The following is a 20,926-nucleotide window of genomic DNA, read 5'->3' on the forward strand; positions in this document are numbered from 1 at the left end:
GTGAGTGTTGCTGAATAAAACAGACCAATTTACACAAATCAAATCAAGGTTAGAAAAGCCTCAGGGATTTAACAGAAATATGATACATAATGATTATTAATGAGACTTTGCACATTTCATTTTTAATACTAATAATGGCCATCAATTGCTTTTGGGTTCTTTGACATAGCTCACATTTCTTTTACTCTTAAATTTCCCCATATGCAGTATCCCTGCCACTCAGTCTCTACTGCACTACTCCCCTGTCTCAAAAACTCTATATTCATTTAACCCCTAGTTTAGCCCCAAATTACCCTTTCTCCATCACTCTCTCAGTTTCATTCCATCTCATGTCATCCTTTCTTCCATCAGTCATCCTTCGTTCCCCTCTCTTTCATTCTCTCTAAACCCTTCCCCTCATCATCTGTCCCCTGATCAGTGTTCCCCTCCTCTCTTTGTCATTCTATCGTTTATCTCCCTTGTCACTTTCCGACATTTAGTCTTTCACCGGCGGTATGTAGTGAGCCTTACGGTCCAGCCAGCCGGACATGAGCACTCTCCAGTGATGTGGTGGCAGGTTCCACCATTCTGGCAGGGGCAGCGCTGCTCACACTGGGTCCCGTGACTGCCGGAGGGACAGCGTACACCGCAGCTGCCAGAGCACAAGAACAGAAATTCAGAACTGCTCAGTTCCACATGAGCAATTTTTAAATAAAAAAACACATAAAAAAATATTTAAATAATTTCCACAAATCATCAGAACTGTAATTGATTTATCCAACAATACAGAAGACATGCATTTGGTACAAGTGATAATCTACTTACACAGCACCCATATACCCAGGAGCACAGATGCACTCGCCTGTCTCATGATGACAGGTGGCACCATTAAGACATTGGCACTGCAGCTGGCAACCCTTGCCATAGTACCCGGGCTCACAGGGGTCCTCACATCGCCAGCCCTGGTAGCCGTCCGTGCAGACACAGGCACCAGTGATGGGGTTACACAGGGCTCCGTTCTGACACTGACACCGATTGCTGCAGTGAGGTCCCCAGTAGCCACTCTCACAGCCTGGGGCGAAAAAAAAAAAAACAAGCACAGAAGACAAACATTACAAATGAACAAAAGGAATACTGCATTTTATGGGTCTATTAAAAATAATTTTGTTTTACTGTAATAATTTAGTCAAGGGGGCATAAAGTTATTAGAGATGCAGTAAAACAAATAAGACACTGCACAGGAGAAAATAATTAATGTGTGTCACATACCGATCCTTACAGGCTACTGCTCATTACTACTCCCATGAGAGGAAATGCTCCAAACCCCATTAAATTCAATTAAATTTTTATCTGTAGAGCAATTTGCAAAAAATTTCCATTGCCAAAAAGCAGCTATTTAAAACTAGATCAAATCTAGATGCCTAAAAAGAAAGCCTGATGTGATAATGGCTGAATGAGACTCCTTAACATAGAATTCAGAATTGTATATTTAGAACCATAAGATACACCAGTTTTAACAGGAAAATCATTCTCTTTTAAAGGGATTGTAAAATAATCTTAAACAATAAACTACTGTTTAAAACTCAGATATGTGTAAATATGGTGATAATCATTTCCCAAAGATACACACAGGTCCTTGTAGCAATTTATTGTAACTGCCCTATTGATCTAATAAAGATTCAATATAAATGAAAGGAAATGGTACATTCAAATGGTACATAGTAACATAACCAGGTGCCACTGGGTGGGAAAAAACTACTGTTTGCTAAATGAAGTGTGGGTGTGCAGTAGGTAGTGTCCAAAGTTATCATACACTCTAAGAGACTAAAGGGAACAAAGAAATGTCAGCAGGAAAGCATTGAAACCACCAGACAAGAATCCACTGCCACGAGCTTGTACGAATGAGCCAACACATGTACAGCTAGACCCATCACTTACACATACAGTAAATAAATCCAAATGTATGGAACAGCATTTAAAATACTCCATGGCAAGTGTAAGATAGAGATAGAGTTATGTCCAAAACTGCAAAAATAAACAGATACATCTATATCAGTTCTATTGCTACATGTGTTTCACATAAAATTCCAACAAGTTTAAATGAATGCAATGTGTGACTGGTCATGAAGCAGAGGATTAAAAAGAAAGCTAGTATAAACTTGTTGACATGTAAATAGCTGTATCAGTACAAAAATAGCAGCTCGGAAATCAGAGGAAAAAAAAAAAGATTTGGTTTGATCCTGTACGAAAAAGGGAAAAGATTAAATTTGTGACATTTAAATAAATATTTGAGAAATTTTTTTTTTAAATTGTGGTTTTAATTAATCATATTTATACCTATGCATTTTATGCACTTTAGTTTAAAACTTATTTAAAGTATAGCAGGTTTCAATGAAAAACCCTATGTGAAGGATATTTAAATTGGCTGATAGAAAGTGCCAGTGCCAGTATTGGAAAAGAAAAACTGTTATTATGTCATCTTTAGTTACGAGCTTGTACTAGTAGCAGGAATGCAAGCCCACGCCATAACACCACCTCCTTCTATATTTTGAATCACGAGTGGGTCCTTTCTTTGTCCAAACTCTAGGCTTTCCATCACTTTGGATGAGGTTAGTCTTGTTGAATTTACTTTTCAATTCAATACTTCAATCTGCTTTGAATGCTGATAATTGATTTGCCCTTTGTGGTGTGGCCTCTGTATTTTTGCTCTTGAAGTCTTATTTGAACAGTGAATTGTGATATTGTCACTCCTGCTGTGAACTGTTGTTGGTGATGCCATTAACTGCTGTTGTTTTTTTTCCTGGTCGACTTGTTACACATCTGGATGTTGGTAAACCAGTGGTTTCTTTTTCAGTACAATCAAATTTGTTGTATTAGCCCAATGCTTGTGCAATGCCTTTGAACAATTTCCCTTTTTTTCTGATCACTTTTTAATTTATTTCTAATTCCTTTAAAAAATGGATGAAGTCAAACAAAATGTGTTTGCAAGCAAACATTTACTTGCTCAATAAGAAGGTTGCAAAAAAAGAAAATCATTTAAATGATGTTTGCTTTTTCTCAGACATTGCCCTGTCACTTTAATGTTTTTTATAAGATGCTGATCATAAACCGGCAGAGACTCGGACTGCCATCACCTTTCAGAGACTTTACAATAAAAATCACCATCATGATGCCTGGGCGGCATGAAGTTAACATTTATGTATTGATTCTGGCTTCAGTGCTGAGAAATACTAATAAATGTGGGGAACAGTCTACCTGTGTTCATTTGGCTGAGGTGAGAGAGATGTGTTAGAAACTGATGAGGTCTTAATGAAACCTGTTGGCAGGGAGGAAGCCATGCATGGTCTCTTTGCCAGGAAAACCTAAAGCACATGATCAGCAGTGGGAGAAAAAGCTGCCATATCACCGAGGGGGGTCACCCAGCATAGTAGCAGCGTCTTCTCCGACTTGACTAGAGCATGCTCGATTAAGTGGCCCAGAGCGAGGTATTGATTTGAGTAAATTTGGCATGAAGGCTGAACTCACATGCCACATAAATGACCAAGCCCCTATGGAAACAGAGAGTCGGTGGGTGGTCGGGTGAGATGGATGAGAGGTTCATCGCTTGCTCCGCTTACAGTCAATCATCTGTCCACCCCCCACCATTCAGCACTCCCACGCTGATGAGAGAAAGCAGACAAACACAGCACATCACCAGCTGCCTGACCCCAGACTTCGTCAGATCTTCATCAGACCTAAAGTGAGAGCTTCGCTTCTTTAACTTTAGCCATGGAGTGAGCCCTGATGCAGCCTGAAATCCACCTGTGTGGCTCGTTTGCAATGACACTGAATTACAACAGAAAAGTAAAGTGGAAAATTCAGGCAGGACTTAACTTGTAGAAGCTTTGTCCCTCTGGGCCCCCAGATGCTTCACAACAAGTTTCCTTTGGACGACTTAAAGTCTCCTTTTCCCCAGCAAAGTGACCCTTCTGCCCACCACTAGATAAAGCACATTAAATTGCCATCTCTCCCTGTACAGAAGCTTTTACAGACTCACCTGCACCCAACTGTCACTGTGGACTGCTGACAGCATTTAGCAGTGATTAAGGAGCAAGAGTTCATTCAGCACTACTGGAAAGGCTAAAAAAAAAACATACACATGGCAGTCTGATTTTGAAGGTTAAGAAACAGAAGCTACTTGAATGAGTAGAAATCTGAAGGGACTTAGGAAGAAATAGAGGATCACATCACACCCCATAGGGTAGAGGCTTGTTGGGGAGTGTTTGAATGAGTGTGTCTATGTGTGGGCAGAAATTCATCTTAAGTAGTGAGACCTGCAACATAACCTGCATTAATAGCACCAGACAAAGCCCTTGCCAGCAAAACAGGTGTGTACTGGGGATGCAACCTATGCACTTTCTGTCAACAGACTTCACTGAGAGTCAAAGACCTTAGCTTGTACATGGTATGTTTTGTGGTAAGTGGAGCCCCAGTGGTCCAATACAGTGAAACTGTATTAGAAAGACATTTACGTAGTGCAGTTTGCAACACTGTACTGGCAGACACAAAGGTCCAGATTCATTATGTCAGAGTTTGCTCAATGTGTACATTTGTATCCGTCTAAACAAAACCGGGCAATTCAGCTTCGTTCTGATTTATGCTTTTAAACCATATTGCCTTGTTAAAACAATGCATTTTGTGTGGACCTTAGAAAGCATTAATACTCCTGGGAAAGTGTACTAGAAAGTCTTGGATTCTTACTGTATAATAATCAATTAAGAACTTGAAAAGCACCTTTTTCTTACACTTTTTGAAACACATCTCACAAGTGAAACAAATGTTATATAATATATATACAAAAATATCGTATTGTTAATGTATGTCTGCTATAATGCTATAATGCAATAAAATGACAAACTGTGTAAAAAAATACATTTTTAAACAGACTATATAATACTCTATTTGATTACGAATAATATAATTACAAATTTTAGATACATCAGAACATTCTGTTCGAACTAGATAGGGAAACTGACATTTTTTTAAACAATTTTAAGCTGTGAAACTGATTTTAAAGTTTAGAATGTTATCTCAATATGTGTAAGAGGAGCAGAAGTGTATGAATCAATAATGTTTAAAAAAGCAGTAAAAAAGATGATTCATATACTCTTTGTATCTATTTTTAGCAAAAGTACACCTTACTCATCAAAGCTGCATAAATATGCACAGATTTGTGCACACAGAATGGTGCAGAATCTGCCACTGATTCATAACACAGTCAAAAGGCATTAGGGAGAGAGGTGATTCAAAGTACAAGTGATAAATACGTTTCAGCTGTGTGAAAACATTACCCATTCAGTTGATCAGAAATTATTAATACAGGTTAAAGCTAAAGTGAGTCAATTAATGAACATCATTCAGCAAACTACAGCTACCCAATATCCAAGAAAAGAAGTACATAGAACTAGGAAAAACAAACAAAACTGTGAATTGGAGCTAGAGGTGCTTGTGTCCAAGGTCGTACCTCAAAAAATGATCAAAATGTGGTGTCAATTAAGGTTTTTCAACTCTTTTTAATAATGAAATGAAGGGTATCATAATAGCTTAATATACAGTAGACAGGTATTGACAGTTCTCAAGTGTGTGTGAACTGTTTTCCAAATTCAGCTTTAATTTCTTTTAGTAGGTCAGAATAGGCTGAACTCAGATTTAATAAAAATGTATTTTTACAAACACTGATGTAGCTAATTTTTAACCTTGACGAATAAATTAATCCTAATTTTTACCAGAACGCTGAACAAAATGAATAAAACTATGTTGAATAAAACTTGTTGACAAATGCTGTAATTATCTGGTCAGTGAATTTTGCCAAACAGCCTTTTTGTAGTTTTGCCACAGTGTTACAGTTTTTAATAATAAGAAAAGAACAGCATTCAGCAAACTACAGCTACTCAATATCCAAGGAAAGAAGTACAAAGAACTAGGAAAAACACATTTCAGTGAAGTTGAGCTAGAGGCACTTGTGTCCAAGGTTGCAGGAAAAAAATATATAATTTTTGGACTCCCCATAAAATGGACAACGTGGTGTCAATCAAGGTTTTTTCAATTCTATGTTTATAATGAAATGAAGGGTATCATAATAGCTGAATATAGACAGGTATGGGCAGTTCTCAAGTGTGAGTGAACTGTTTTCCAAATACAGCTTTTATTTCTTTTAGAAGGTCAGAATAAGCTGTAGCATGGTTTTAACCTGAACAAATAAATACCGTATTTTCCGGACTATAAGCCGCTACTTTTTTCCCACGTGGCTTAAACAACGAAGCGGCTTATTTATGGATTTTTCCTGGGTTTTTCTGAGCTGCACGGCATCGGGAGAAAAGATTCACCGATTGTGATTTTTAAACGCACGACGATGCCAAAAGAAAAACCTCTGAGAGAAATAGATGTGAAAGAAAGGAGGAAGACAGTGAACAATGACTTTCTTGGTAGGCTACTGTTAAGATACAAGCCATTGTAAAGCGTTGAGTCTGGGTCATGGGATACCTCGCTAACTCCAGTTGCAACAGAAATTATATAAGCACAGACAGGTTTCCAAAACTCGTGCTTTTTTATTTTTCTTGGCAACAGCATTATGGGTTAGTCAAAGAAACTTAGAAATTAGCATCAGAAAATAATAAGGACATATTCCTCGGTCTTGCACACATGCAGTAATACCGGAAAAATGCAGCGGCAGCCCATTCTTAAAATACCGCTCTGCTCTTAAAGGAGCCACAACATATTTCACCTGTTACACCTTGTAACAGACACTGTCTTTCGTTAAAGCCTGTGTAAAGTTCATTAGTGTCAGTGTAGACACCTGCGGCTTATATACCGGTGTGGCTTATTTATGTTCAAAATAAAAATCTTTGTAAAATTCAGTGGGTGCGGCTTATATTTGGGTGCACTTAATAGTCCGGAAATTACGGTAAATCCTAATTATTACCAGAATGCTAAAATTAATTAGGTGAACAAAATTAATAAAACTGTGTTAAATAAAACTTGTTGCTTGTCTAACTAATGCCGTTATTACCTGGTCAGTAAATTTTGGCAAACAGCCTTTTTGTAGTTTTGCCAGTTTTTATTAATCGGTTTAACAATGCTCTCTGGGCTGTTCAGTAAATTACTGTTTCTTTTTTAAGTTAGTCCTGTAATTTTTACAAAAGTTGATAGCCAAACAAAACAACCATGAAATGACATAAAATGTGGCAAGAAACATAAAGACTACAGGGAATAATGTGACACTTACAATAAAAAACAACAAAAGCTTGACTGTAAGACAATAAACTCTAGTGCTCTGTCCCATTTTGCTTTCTATCCATCCTAAATAGTATCTGAGATTAGAAGTAGTGTGTTTCAAATGATAGTATGTTGAAATGAGTATCCCAGAGGCACCCAGATGGTATACTATTTTGGGTAGATCCAGACTTCGGGCAGAAGTGTAAATCTGTGGTCACTTTTCCAGTTAATATTACATACCCCTCGCACAATGGAGGAGGAGTTTTGTGATGGATTGCTTTGCCAAATAAAACAGGAAAAGCATCATGATAAATTTAATTATATAGAATAAATTATATAATTACATATAAACATATACAGTACTGGCAGCACTTATACGTCTGTTTTTTTGAAAGCAGCTTCTGTACCTGATGCACAGCACAGGCCTTCTCTGCTGGCCTAAAACACTATCAGATGCACTGACCTACATTTACAACCTAAATTCTAATATTTGTTCCATGAAATTGTATTAATTTATTTCCAACAGTTTATTCTCTTCATTTCGTAGCATTTCTCTTGGCTGCACTGCTTACAGTACATGTATGTGAGTGTTAGATTTTTGGTCCAATCAGATTTCAGCCTTTATGTGCTGCAATGTCAAATCTGCCCAGGGCCTTCAGAATCAGTAGTGCTGGCTGATGTACAATAGACTATATTAGCAGTGGGTCTGTTTCTTTAAACAATAAGATTTAAAATTCGCCTCATAGGGCAGCTAGCTGGCCCAGAATAGCGTCAGCATTTTTCTGTCCTCTGATTGGTTGGTCAGAGGGAAACTGTTACAGCCAAGTTCTACTGGTAAAACATGTCTGTAGCGATCTGCACACATTAACACATCAGAGTTAGAATTTTTTTACACCCACAATGGCTGACAGAGGAAGAGAAATTAATTTGGTCTCGGACATTTTTAAAAATCCATTTTCAAGAAAAGCTAGACATCGTGAAAAGAGATCGGCCAACCCCCGATGCTAGTTAGCTTGTGAATACGAGCGGCACCACTGGCTTACAGCCTCTGAGGAGCGGTGCAAACTATGTGTATGCATCTCTGGTGAGTAGGTTGTATTGTATTTGAATTTTTTATTTTTTTGTCATGTTATTAGACAAATATTGATTCTGAACTGCTCCAGATGATGTAGGTGCACAGTTGCGATTTTAGTGTAGAGGTTTGGACCTTCCATATGCAAAATGCCTCTCTTTCTGTAATGCCATGCGTTCTAATAAAGCATTTATGGTTGTATAATTGTAACATGAAAGTGGTGGTATTAAGAGGTGGTTTAAGTCAGGTAAGTCCCAGTAAGTACATGCAGTGGAAAAAGTGTTTTCCCCCCTGTTAAAACTGTGGTTTTCACACTTCAATTCAATTTCTCTAGACACACCCAGGCTTGATTAATGCCACACCTGTTAACAATCAAGAATTCTCTTAAATAGGACCTGCCTGACAAATTAAGTAGCCCAAAAGATCCTCAAAAGCTAGACATCTCAGCATGCTGAGATGTGGTTCTCACTGTGGTTCGCTGGCGTCCCAAAGTTTTATAAATTGCTTTATAATTTGTGTGAGTGGCACAGCGACGACTCATCCAAGAGGTCACAAAAGACCCCACAACAACATCCAAAGACCTGCAGGCCTCACTTGCCTCAGTTAAGGTCAGTGTTCATGACTCCACCATAAGAAAGAGACAGCAAAAATGATCTGCATGGCAGAGTTCCAAGACGAAAGCCGCTGCTAAGCAAAAATAACATAAAGGCTCATCTCAGTTTTGAGAGAAAACATCTTGATGATCCCCAAGAATTTTTGGAAAATACTCTGTGGACTGAGGAGACAAAAGTTAAACTTTTTCAAAAGTGTATGTCCTATTACGTCTGGCGTAAAAGTTACACCGCATTTCAAAAAAAGAACATCATACCAACAGTAAAATATGGTGGCGGTCTGGGGCTGTTTTGCTGCTTCAGGACCTGGAAGACTTGCTGTGATAAATAAAACCATGAATTCTGCTGTTTACTAACAAATCCTAAAGGAGAATGTCCAGCCATTTGTTCGTGACATCAAGCTGAAGCGAAATTGGGTTCTGCAGCAGGACAATGATCCAAAACACACCAGCAAGTCCACCTCTGAATGGCTGAAGAAAAACACTTTGGAGTGGCCCAGTCAAAGTCCTGAACTGAATCCTATTGAGATACTGTGGCATGACCTTTAAAAGGCGGTTCATGTTAAAAAACCCTCCAATGTGGCTAAATTACAACAATTCTGCATAAAATCCTCCACAGCGCTGTAACAGACTCACTACAAGTTATAGCAAACGCTTGATTGCAGTTGTTGCTGCTAAGGGTGGCCCAACCAGTTATTAGGTTTAGGCGGCAAAATTTATTTTTTTACACAGTTCCATGTAGTTTTGGATTTTCTTTTCCCTCAATAATAAAAACCTTCATTTAAAAACTGAATGTTGTGTTCACTTGTGTTATCTTTTACTTATATTTAAATTAGTTTGATGATCTGAAACATTAAAGTGTGACAAACATGCAAAAAAAAAAGTAATCAAGAAATCAGGTTTTCACACCACTGTATATACAGTATATATATTAGGGCTGTCAAAATTAATCTGTTATTAACATACAAATTAATTTTAACAGCCCTAAATATTTTTAACGCACGATTAATGCAGCGTTTCTGCATGTCTGTTTGATCATCATTATTATTACAGTTTTTCACAGTTTCTTTGTTGGGTTTCTCAGATCCGAATTGAAATTTCTTAAAACTACTTGGTTAACCTCAACATCATATAGTCACTTGTGTACATCATAAATGCAATTCTCATTGCTTTTATTGAATGAATGCTATGGTGAATTCATTTAATTGATTATGTACAATTGTCTACAGTTTCCTAGATTATCAGTTGTTTATGTCATGTTGATCAAAATATATTTTACTAGTTTCACTTGAAAAGTTTTGACAAAACATCTCAGCATCAGTTCATGGCATAAGTCATTATATGCAAAATGATTAAACCAGTTGTCAGAATCTGTCATCTAAAATTTCTATTAAACTTATTTTCGGTAAATGTTTCTTGAATTGATGAATTGGGCAGATGAATCTTGAATGTCACTAATGAAGGCGAGTTTTTACGGCATCCAATCAACCAATGATCAACTAGTTCTCTAAAGTAAGTCTAAGGTGAATCTTATGAACCTTCATTTGGCAACAGAGCAAAAACGCAGAATTACAATTTCTTACAATTACAAAACCAAGAAATGAACGAACAGTAGTACAGTACAGTAAAATTATGAATCCTATTTGGAATCTTGCAATCAATATGAATCAAATATGCAGTCAAATAAATAAATTTGTGCTGCTGAAATTTATAGATGCTGTACTGAAGAAATTCAGCCTTGTGAAATTTGAATCATTATAATCCAAACCATAGTTTATATCAAAAAAACATTGACACTGTGCACCATCATACTGACAACATACCTAAACATTCTGACAATGTTTGTGAACAATGACAAAAGGACTTTTTATTCTGATGGCAATGAGATATGCATTGACATAAATATGTACTTTTGGGAGACAAACTAAGGATTTTGAGAAAAGTACAGGCTTTTGCAGGAACGCCAATGTGTTGTCCTGTTTTTTATAAATTGCATTAAGGATGCACTTACTGGTTTACAAATATTAAGGATAGTTTAAGGATGATAATGAAATTCTCCAAAGCAACTGAAAAAAACTGTAAAAAAAAATAATAATAAAAAGAAAAAATAGAAAAAAGAAAGAAAGAAAGAAAGAAAGAAAGAAAGAAAGAAATATATATATATATATATATATATATATATATATATATGTATGCCACAGTATGTCTCAATATTTGACTATTTTTTTGCAACACGCTCAAATATATGTGCTTTCCCTTGACTTTTAGTGTTTAACATAAATTGGTTAAATAGGATGCAACTTGAATAGTGCTGCTAACAAAACATCAACAACATTGACAAGTATTTTCAACATAATTTCTAAACAAAAGAAATACCGAATAGCTAAAGCAATAAAAAATTTATAATATAGTAATATAGAAAATAACTACACTGAATTACCTACATGAATAATCAGTCACTTAATTTCTATTTGTTTTAAGTGAAGCCGAGTGAAGCCTCCGGACAGATCAGCCTAATACATATTCATATACAGAACATATTGTATTTGGAATTATTCTGGTTATAAGTGGCTTCCCTATTATGGATACAATGGCAGTACAGAACAGGGAAAGGCAAAGAAAAAAAAAAAGACAAAGCACAGATTCATATCATGTGCTTTCTCCCATAAGTAAGCGTCCAGATATTTATCTGAGTCCTGTGTCCAGTTGTCACAGCCTAATGGGCCTACAAGGACAGCTGCATTGCTCTAAGGGCTTGGTGTGAAAGCTATGTTTATTTGGTAAACTTGGTGATAAATGTCACTTGGCAGCTTTGCTAAGCATACTACCATAAAAACTGTCAATACTCCCTGCACGACATGCCCCACCGTCCTTTCTAGGTCTCCTTTGACACTCATCACAAGATTATTTATTAGCCTACAGAGTGATCCTGGCTGCTGTAGAGGGAAAAAGCTTTTGGGATGCCTTGCATGAAGCGGAGTGCTGATGGATCTTTTTCGAAATATACAGAAAGGCCTGCCGATAGTCATGAGTGGTGAATAGTGCTGAGTAGGAATAACAGAGAGAAGGGTGTGTGAGTTGTAGCTGCCACTATGCTGCGAGTCATCCCTACTGCCCTCATTCATCTCAGACAAACTCTCACTGTGAGTTTCTTTTCGTGCTGAGAAAGAGAGGTAGTGTGGGGACCTGCACTCACCCAGCAACAGGAGAGGAATCATTATTAAGCTGCAGTACCTTCCTTGATAACATTGTGTTCGGGGAGGAATGTTTACTGACATTGTTACCAAATTAATTACTGTCTAATGACTGAGCAGAATAGATGTTCTACCAAGGATACAACTGGGTCATTTCTTCAAGGTCTATTTAAATGTGAGCTAGGATCAATAAGAGCCTTAAGAAAACCAATCAGCTCTTATTTAGTTTTAGATTCCAAGTTTTGTATAGGTAACCTGAAAGAAATCATTGCTTAACTCTTAAATCAACTTTTTGTTTAGATAGATAGATAGATAGATAGATAGATAGATAGATAGATAGATAGATAGATAGATAGATAGATAGATAGATAGATAGATAGATAGATAGATAGACACTATAAAAAAAATAATAAGATGTATACAATGTATACACTGGATCTGATACAATACAGTTTGTATACAATGAAAGAAATGTTAGTCATATAAAGTACATTAGCATTTAATATATGAAAATACAAATATCGAGAAATTAAGCACACAGTTGCTTATTACAAGAATATATTAAACAGATGGTTTTAAATTTTAATAAAATATTTTGTACAGTCTATTTTTTTTTTTTGTAAAGTTTGAGTTCTGCAGGCAAAAATAGGGCTACAGATGTTTTCATTCTTGGTACTAATAAAGACGCATTACAAGCATTCCTTGATAAATTGGAAGGACTGTAAAACAATTATTGGTTAATTCACAAAGTATTTAATTACAACCTAGAATTAGGATTATCAATATTTATGCCTGAAATGAACAATTTTTACTTTTCTTTTTGTTTGTTTCCTTCTTCCTATCATTTCTTTCAGCATGGTTCATGTACTGTGGAATTTCTTATAACGGTAAACTCTGATGAGCTGTGTGCATACGACATATTAATCAGGGACTAGCATGCAGGAGCTTGTTTTTATGTAGCTTAAGGTAATTCATCATTTGCACTCATTTCAAGTCGTACAACATTTTCATGAATCAGACAGGGTCTTTCATATGTCATTCCATGCACTCAAACCTCCACTCATTTCTATTCAACCTTGCTGATTAAGGGTCAGTGTTCTCTACTATGTCGAAGGCAGCACTTACGACTAAGGTGACAAGCAGCAAAAAATGTTCAGGCAGTAGCAAATAAAATGACTTACTGTCATGACTCCTGCAGTCACAGTGCTATGATGGGTTTTAATAACGAGAATTATACATTATACAGTTTATACGCATTTATTTCCCTGTCTAAATGAATTGAATTGATTCATGCATACATTTTTGCAATAAACCGCTTAATTAAGGGGTTTAATCATTGCACCCTTGTAGTCAGGCACACACCCAAGACCAAGAAAGTAATTCGGATTAAATTATGGTTGACTAATAATGAGTAATCGCTTCTTAAAATCATAAAAGTTGATTATCACATGCATTTAAGGGGATAACCAATTCCTGAACCTATAGAAAGTGAAAAAGGAATTTTGGACGTGAATGATGTAGGCAAAAGCAAGGTCATTATACAGTTGTTGAATAATGTGGGAAAAGCCTTGACCCAGTGCAGCAAAACCAGAAGCTTATTCAACAAAAAGTCAAAAGTGTCCTTATCAGCAGATTGTTACACCAGCGGCCACTACTACCAATTAATAATTCTTCCTCTCTTCATTCCGCACAGATCTTCCCTCAAGGGGGTTACAAGCTCTCTCATCCATTTCACATATGGACGAGCAACAAGAAAAGAGATGGTTTATTTAGATGCCTCCAATCAAACATGAAGGACATTAATAAGGGGGGAGGTGGGATCCAGTATGGATGCAGAACACGTGCGAGGTCAGCAGTGACCAAAAGCCTGCATTCCATAGACAATGTCAACCCAATAAAGTGTGCTTGTGTGACACTTAATTTGAACTTATTGATTTCCTATTTTTAATTATTAATTCTAATTAGGATGAACTGGATAGTGCCAAGGCTTGTGGCAGAGGGTCGATGGGGGAGTTTGGACCAACGTATGCAAGAGACCCACATGTACAGGAGTTTGTGTGTTTAAGTAATTGATATCAGATATTCCACCAACCAAATAGTCATAAGGTCTGTAAATCTGCAAAAACGAAGCAAAAAAAATTATTTATCATTGCAACATTGACATTTATAATTGCAATATCTCTAATATAGGCATTTTGACAGAGAAAGATAAGGATAAGGATATACAGCTTCTGGTGACCCTGATGAAGCTTTCCAGTAGAGGGCAATGCTGCATATGCATCATTGCTTATTTATAACAGCCCCATGAGCACTACAGTACCTACATGTGTTCCATGTACTCGCTTCTACTCTGGATTTAAAAATATGCTCAAAACAACAAAATGGGCAAAATCATTACCCTGATATACACCAGAACACACATTATATCTAAGGCAACATTTTTGTTAAAAAAAACCCCAAAAGATTAGGCCAATTCAGCCAATTTTTTTTACAAGTTCCTATACAAAGTGCTTTCTAATGATGGTCATTAGAAGTAAGTTTAAATGGTGGTCATGTTGGTTAGAATTGAAACCAAAATGCCTGTATTCTCCACCCCTCGCTAACAAAATCTATTTTACTACAGAGTACTAACTCTTCGGTCAAAGCTTTACAAAAGTAGATGTATAGCATGACCTATACATAAGAAATATTTTAGTATACTGTAACTGTACTTACATAGCTGAACATACATATTACACACAGCTATTTCCTGTTACAGCAGTTAGTGTAAACACTAGATTGTTTGGCACATGAAATGGTCCGTGCATTTTAATGTCTGTTGGACATCAAGAAAAATAGCGAGGAAGTGAAGAGGTTTTAAAAGGCAATATAGCCTACTAGAGAAACACAGGTAAGAAGAGCAGAAACACAGACCATTAATCAATGCGAGTGGTTTTGGGACTATGCGAATTGCCCCCCATCTCCCCTTGGTGAAACATCATGTACCTCCGAGGTTCTCGCACCTGCTGAAAACTGCCGGCATAACAGCCGGTGAAAAAATGGGATATGTCACACACACTTTTTCTGGGTCAGCTTTGAGTCTACTGAGCATGAACTTATCATGCAGGTGTTTGGAGTTGCAGCACAAACTTCTTTATGGCCAGTCAATGTTCATGACAATCATAATAATGGTCTAATTATAATTCCCCCCCCCAAAAAAAAAAAAAAAAAGAATGGTGAGTATAATAATAATTATCAAAATCCAGTACGTTCTATTCTGCAACCTCGATATAATGTTCATTATTTCCAATTTTTCAATAGTTCCAAAAAGCAGTTCCAGAGAGAGACTATTATACTGTAGGTCTCATTACCGTTGGATATGGTGCAAAGTATAGAGGAACCCCAAAGGAAAAGTTATGGCTAGTTGACAAAAATGGTAGGTTGCAGCTTGTATAAAACAAATAAAACTTATATATAAACAGGAAAAAAAAAAAAAAAAAACCTGAGTTCACTGATATCCTGCAACAGGCACATTACACTACATTCTTATACAGTACCGGCTTTAATCGTGTTAATTCCATACTATAATTATGCCAGTATCAACATCTCTCGGTATTTCATAGCATAATTGAGCTACATTATGTTAATACACGAATATTACCTGAACTTAATTATGTAAACTCTACATGGTTTAATCTATGTGATTATATTACAAAAATCATATATTACAACATTTAGAAGCTTGTTTGACTTAAATTTAGCATAAGCAATGAAATTATGTTTTTAATACAGTAATCCCAGCAGCGGGCCGTGCATTTGGTACCTGGGCCTTCAGTGGGGACGTACCCGACTTAATCCACCCCTTTATACCACCACTATTATATCGCAATTATAGAAACCATAAATAACTATACAAAAACGCAATATAACAACCCGTGCCATTACAGAGAGAGAGGCTTTTTCCAATGTAAGGTGAATACCATTTTACTAAAGCAAGAAACCCAGTTAAGACAACTCCAAACCTCTACACTACAACTGCAACTGTGCACCTACATCATCTGGAGCAGTTCAGAATCAATATTTGTCTAATAACATGACAGAAACATAAAAAATGTAAATAAAATACAACCTACTCACCAGAGATACATAGCCATAATTTACATCGCTTCTTAGAGGCTGTAAGCCAGTGATACTGCTCATATTCACTGGTCTGGAAGTGACGAACAAACCATTTCCCAGGCTGAGACACGCTAGCTAGCTCCGGGGTTGGCTGACCTCTTCTCACGATGTCTAGCTTTTCTTGAAAATGGATTTTTAAGAATGTCTGAGACCAAATCAATTTCTCTTCCTCCGTCAGCCATTGTGGGCGTAAAAAATTAGAACTCAGATGTATTAATGTGTGCAGATCGCTACAGATGCGTTTTGCTAGTCGAACTTGGCTGTAACAGTTTCCCTCTGACCAACCCTGATGGCCCACCACTGGTAGTCCCCCGTTTATCGCAGTGGTTAAGTTCCAAAACCGACCCCGATAAACGGACGCCACCCCAAAAATGCTATTTTATGTATACAGTACTGTACTGTATTAACATTTTACTTCATTTTATAATGAATAATTATATTTTTATTAATAAATGTCATTATTTAAACATAAAACTGCATAAAATCTATTCCCTATAAGTTTTTTGGTCTATCGTGTTATCCGTGAGAGACCGGTAAGATCAGCCAAACAAATTAGTTATGTGGCAAATGCAATTCTGCGATTAATGACTAATGACTCATTATTTAATGATTTTTTCCATAACAACACGCTGTTTTACTTGCATAAAATAAATCCTCAATGAGGCCAACCCTGAAAATTCTCATTTACCCCAACTTTGAAGGAGCCTGAAATTTAACACACATCAATGGAACTCCACTTAAAACCATAAATTATGGTCAGATATGACTTAAGATTTTAGCCCTAGACACCATTGTTATGTTTGGTCAAAAAAAAAGGAAAACCTACCACACAGAACAACACAAACATCACTAGGTTACGTATGTAACCCTAATTCCCAGAGGGAACAAGAGCTGCATCGAAACACTTTGGGAACAGCTCGCGTTGTTTACGCTCTGAATCATGTGTAAAATCTGGCCAATAGGCAGTCGTGACCAGGAAGCTACAAAATGAGCGATGGTAGCGACATTAGATTCTGAAAAAGGAAAAGGGAAGCGGCATACAACCTCCTCGTGGAGGGAGCTCTTCAATGGATGATGGTCTCTAATACCTCAGTAGAGAGACCAGCTGCTAGAAACTGACTGCACCCCCTCAGAGGCCACAGCCACAGCTTCCATAACTCTGGGCGGGGGTGAATAGGGTTCCCCCTGCCTGTGAGAGGTGATCCCTCCTGGGAGGAATTCCCCAAGGATGTCCCTCGAGGAAGGACAGCAGGTCCGAAAACCACGGTCTGCCTGGCCAACGAGGTGCCACCAGAAGGAGACAAGTTCCTTCCTGGCGGATTCTCTCTAGAACTCCGGGAGCAGCGCGATAGGGGAAAAGGCGTACAGATGTAGCCTCAGCCATGTCTGCACTATAACGTCCAGCCCCAGTGGGGCTGGGTGAGAGAGAGAGAACCAGAGGGGACAGTGCGAAGTCTCCTGAGCCACGAACAGATCCACCTGGGCTCTGTAATATCTCTACCATATCTGCTCCACCACCTCTGGGTGGAGCCTACATTCCCTGGGCCTCGGCCCTTGCCTTGAAAGGGCGTCTGTTCTCCAATTCAACCGGCCCGGGATGTAAACTGCTCTCAACAAGAGGTGTTTTTCCTGGGACCATAGGAGGATCTGCCACGCCAGCATGTACAGGGGGCGAGACTAATGACCCCCCTGGTGGTTGATGTATGAGACCACCGACGTGTTGTCCGTACGGACCAAAAGCAACCTCTCAGGTCTCGGAGGAAGTGTTCCAGTGCCAAGAACACGACCATCATTTCCAGGCAGTTAATGTGCCATTAGAGATGTTACTCATCCCACCGACCTTGGGCAGAGCGGCCACTCATGACTGCTCCCCACCCCGTAAGGTGACAGGGAGCTCCCAGGATGGGGCCTTGAGACAGGAAGTAGGTTCTTTCCATATTTCTAAGACTCAAAGGGCTTGCCACGAGACTTTGATAGTACAGAACAGGTTGCCCTTTCGGGAAAACCCCTTTGTCTCTGAGCCACCACTGAAGGGGTCTTAAATGGAGGAGGCCAAGTGGGATCATGTTGGACGCTTGCCTGTTATGCCTGCAATACACTCATCATGTGGAGGCAACCCCCAGCCTGACCTGTCGCCACGTAAGCCCTACCTACTATAGCCGAAGTGGCTTTTGTAGGCAATACCAGAGCCTTCAGGGATGCATCACTTGGGGAGAGATAGCCAGCTAGCATCTCTTCAACCCTGGGGATCTTGCTTCCACTTCTCATCGGGCCAAGCTATTTCTAGCTTAGCGACGGCCTGTGTCACTACCTCCAGGAGTTTCCTCAGGGAACGGGAGCTCGGCCCAGCAGGAAAGGCTGGAGAGGACTCATCTGTGTCCATGCCTTCTGCTAGGTCAGCCTGTGAGCCCTGCGATCTTCGGCGCGGCTCTCACCGATGCTGCTCTCGCCCCTCGCCTCGGGGCCTGAGCCGCGAGGGAGAGTGCTCTCCGGGAGCGCATAGCCACACGGCTAAAAATGCTAACAGTTGACTCCCTCGAGAGCCGACTTAGCATGTGCCTACTACCTGAACAAACAGAAGCTAATGTCGCTACCATCACTCACCCATTTTGTAGCTTTCTGGTTTACACAACGTCGCCCTCCAATGACATCACGACTGCCTAATGGCTGTATTTTACACATGACTCAGAGGGTGAACAACGCAAGGCGTTCCCAAAGCGTTTCGATGCAGCTCGAGTTCCTGAAAGGGAACATCAGTATATTGCAACATGCATCTCGATCTCCAGGTTGTTTACTACTAAAAATCTGTAATTGAAGAAGAAGTACAAATACACTGTTCTGCATTAAGTATATTCCAATGAGCCCTTTAATAGTATACAAATCTTTTAAAGAAAAACTAAATAAAATCACTCTTTAACCTTACCTTGCATGATAAAAAAATTTACCATAAAATATTCACATATTCACTTATTGCATTATATTATCATATTATTATATTTCCTCAGTGTCAACATTTCTGTAGAAGGCTGTAAATTCCTACTGTTTGGTGAAACATTGGTGAAACCTTTTACCAAGCAACTTTTTAGACAACACTCTAAAACACTCAAATACCCCATGTACCCACACAGGGTAAGATAATTGACTTTTAATGATCTGACATTATGCTAATGCTCTTCATGAAGAGATAAATCTTGGTGCGGGGTTTTTCCAGCTCTCTGCATGTGGCATGTTTGCCCACCATGGATGAGGAGATCAGATGTGGAGGACAAACTCAAGGGAGCAGAACTGCAATGCTCTAGTAGCCAGGGTCAGAGAACCAGTGTTCATCAGTGACCGAGTTCAGAATATGTGGGTGGATAAGTGATGAACGAACAATCACAATAAATTATTTCATTCAATCATGGACTCAGCTGTTAAGCTGTGATTGTATTTTATACAAATGAAAATGTATAAACTATAAGGGCAATGGATTGTGGACACCTGACCATAAGATGTGCTTTTTGAACAGTACAATGCACCTCTAGTCCCCACTTGCTGTTATAATAACCTTTACATTTCTGGGAAGATGTTACATTTGATTTTGGATTTGGACATTTGTGCTTATTCAGCCACAAGGACATTAGTAAATGCAGGTACTGATCCCTGCTCTATAGCAGGCCTCTCACTTTCACCCCAAACCGTGTAATGCATATCTTCATAGACCTTGCTTTGTGCACTGTCATGCTGGAACAGGTTTTTGTCTCTTTCTTCAAGTAAAGGCAAAATTCCAAGCTACCATCTTTGATGACATCCTGTACAATTCTGTGTCTCCAACTTTAATTTAAGAGTTTGGGGAAGAATATAGCTAAAACAATCAGGTGTCCCAAAAGTTTTGTCCATATATATCACTACCTATTAAATGCCTAGCCATGACATCAATGCTAAAAGTCTGTATATGTAACTTATAGTGCATATTATAAAACTAGGCAATTCAAATTAAAAATCCAAAAAACATTAACTGTTGTTAACTTGTGCAAAATCAGATTTGCAATACTTTTGCTATATTCGCAAACTTTGGAATGCCAAAGAGTTGACACTTAAACATGAGCCCCCAATGCAGCTTCATTTCCTGAGCGACTGCAATTTGACAAAAAAATGACTGGACAGCAGTTGGAAAGCTTTAAAACAAAGCTTTAGTCTCACTGACCTCTATTTCAAGGCCTAAAACCTTCATAAAGTAGCCACTGTGTGTCAATCATTGCTCTCCCTCTGCCCCTTCAACTAATCAACAGTCACACCTGGCCTCTCATGAGACCAGACGAAGAAGGTTGCCAAGATCAGGGTGCAAAAATTATCCAGTGAACCTCTGGAGTTCTGAATGCAGTTTTGTTCCCAAGTCATCTACAGAAACATGCCAGAGCACATGAATTATTCTTGTGTATTCTCAAAGTCATCGTGAAGTCGAAGGTTCACAAGAGTGACTTGCCGAGAAATTCATTGTGTTTATGTGACCAGCAGGCAAATAGAGACTTGAAAATAAGGGAACAAACATACCCAGTAGTGGGCAAATTCCAGCGCTTACGGTTTAATACGTTATAAGAGAACAGCTGGCAATCATGAAGCCTTCAAAAGCAAAGCAAATGATTTGTTATGTCACTTAACCGATAAAGCTACAGATGT

General features: G+C 38.4%; 1 protein-coding gene across 1 annotated transcript in view; it reads right to left on the reverse strand.

The window, feature by feature from the left end:
- megf11 (multiple EGF-like-domains 11) overlaps positions 1-20,926 on the reverse strand; it is a 119,232-nt gene that overhangs the window by 41,986 nt on the left and 56,320 nt on the right. Inside the window, 2 exon segments of the mRNA XM_046864274.1 lie at positions 511-631; positions 805-1,051. Of these exon segments, the coding sequence (XP_046720230.1) occupies positions 511-631; positions 805-1,051 (368 nt within the window).

This window comes from Silurus meridionalis, chromosome 13, assembly GCF_014805685.1.
Source record: "Silurus meridionalis isolate SWU-2019-XX chromosome 13, ASM1480568v1, whole genome shotgun sequence".
NCBI lineage: Eukaryota > Metazoa > Chordata > Actinopteri > Siluriformes > Siluridae > Silurus > Silurus meridionalis.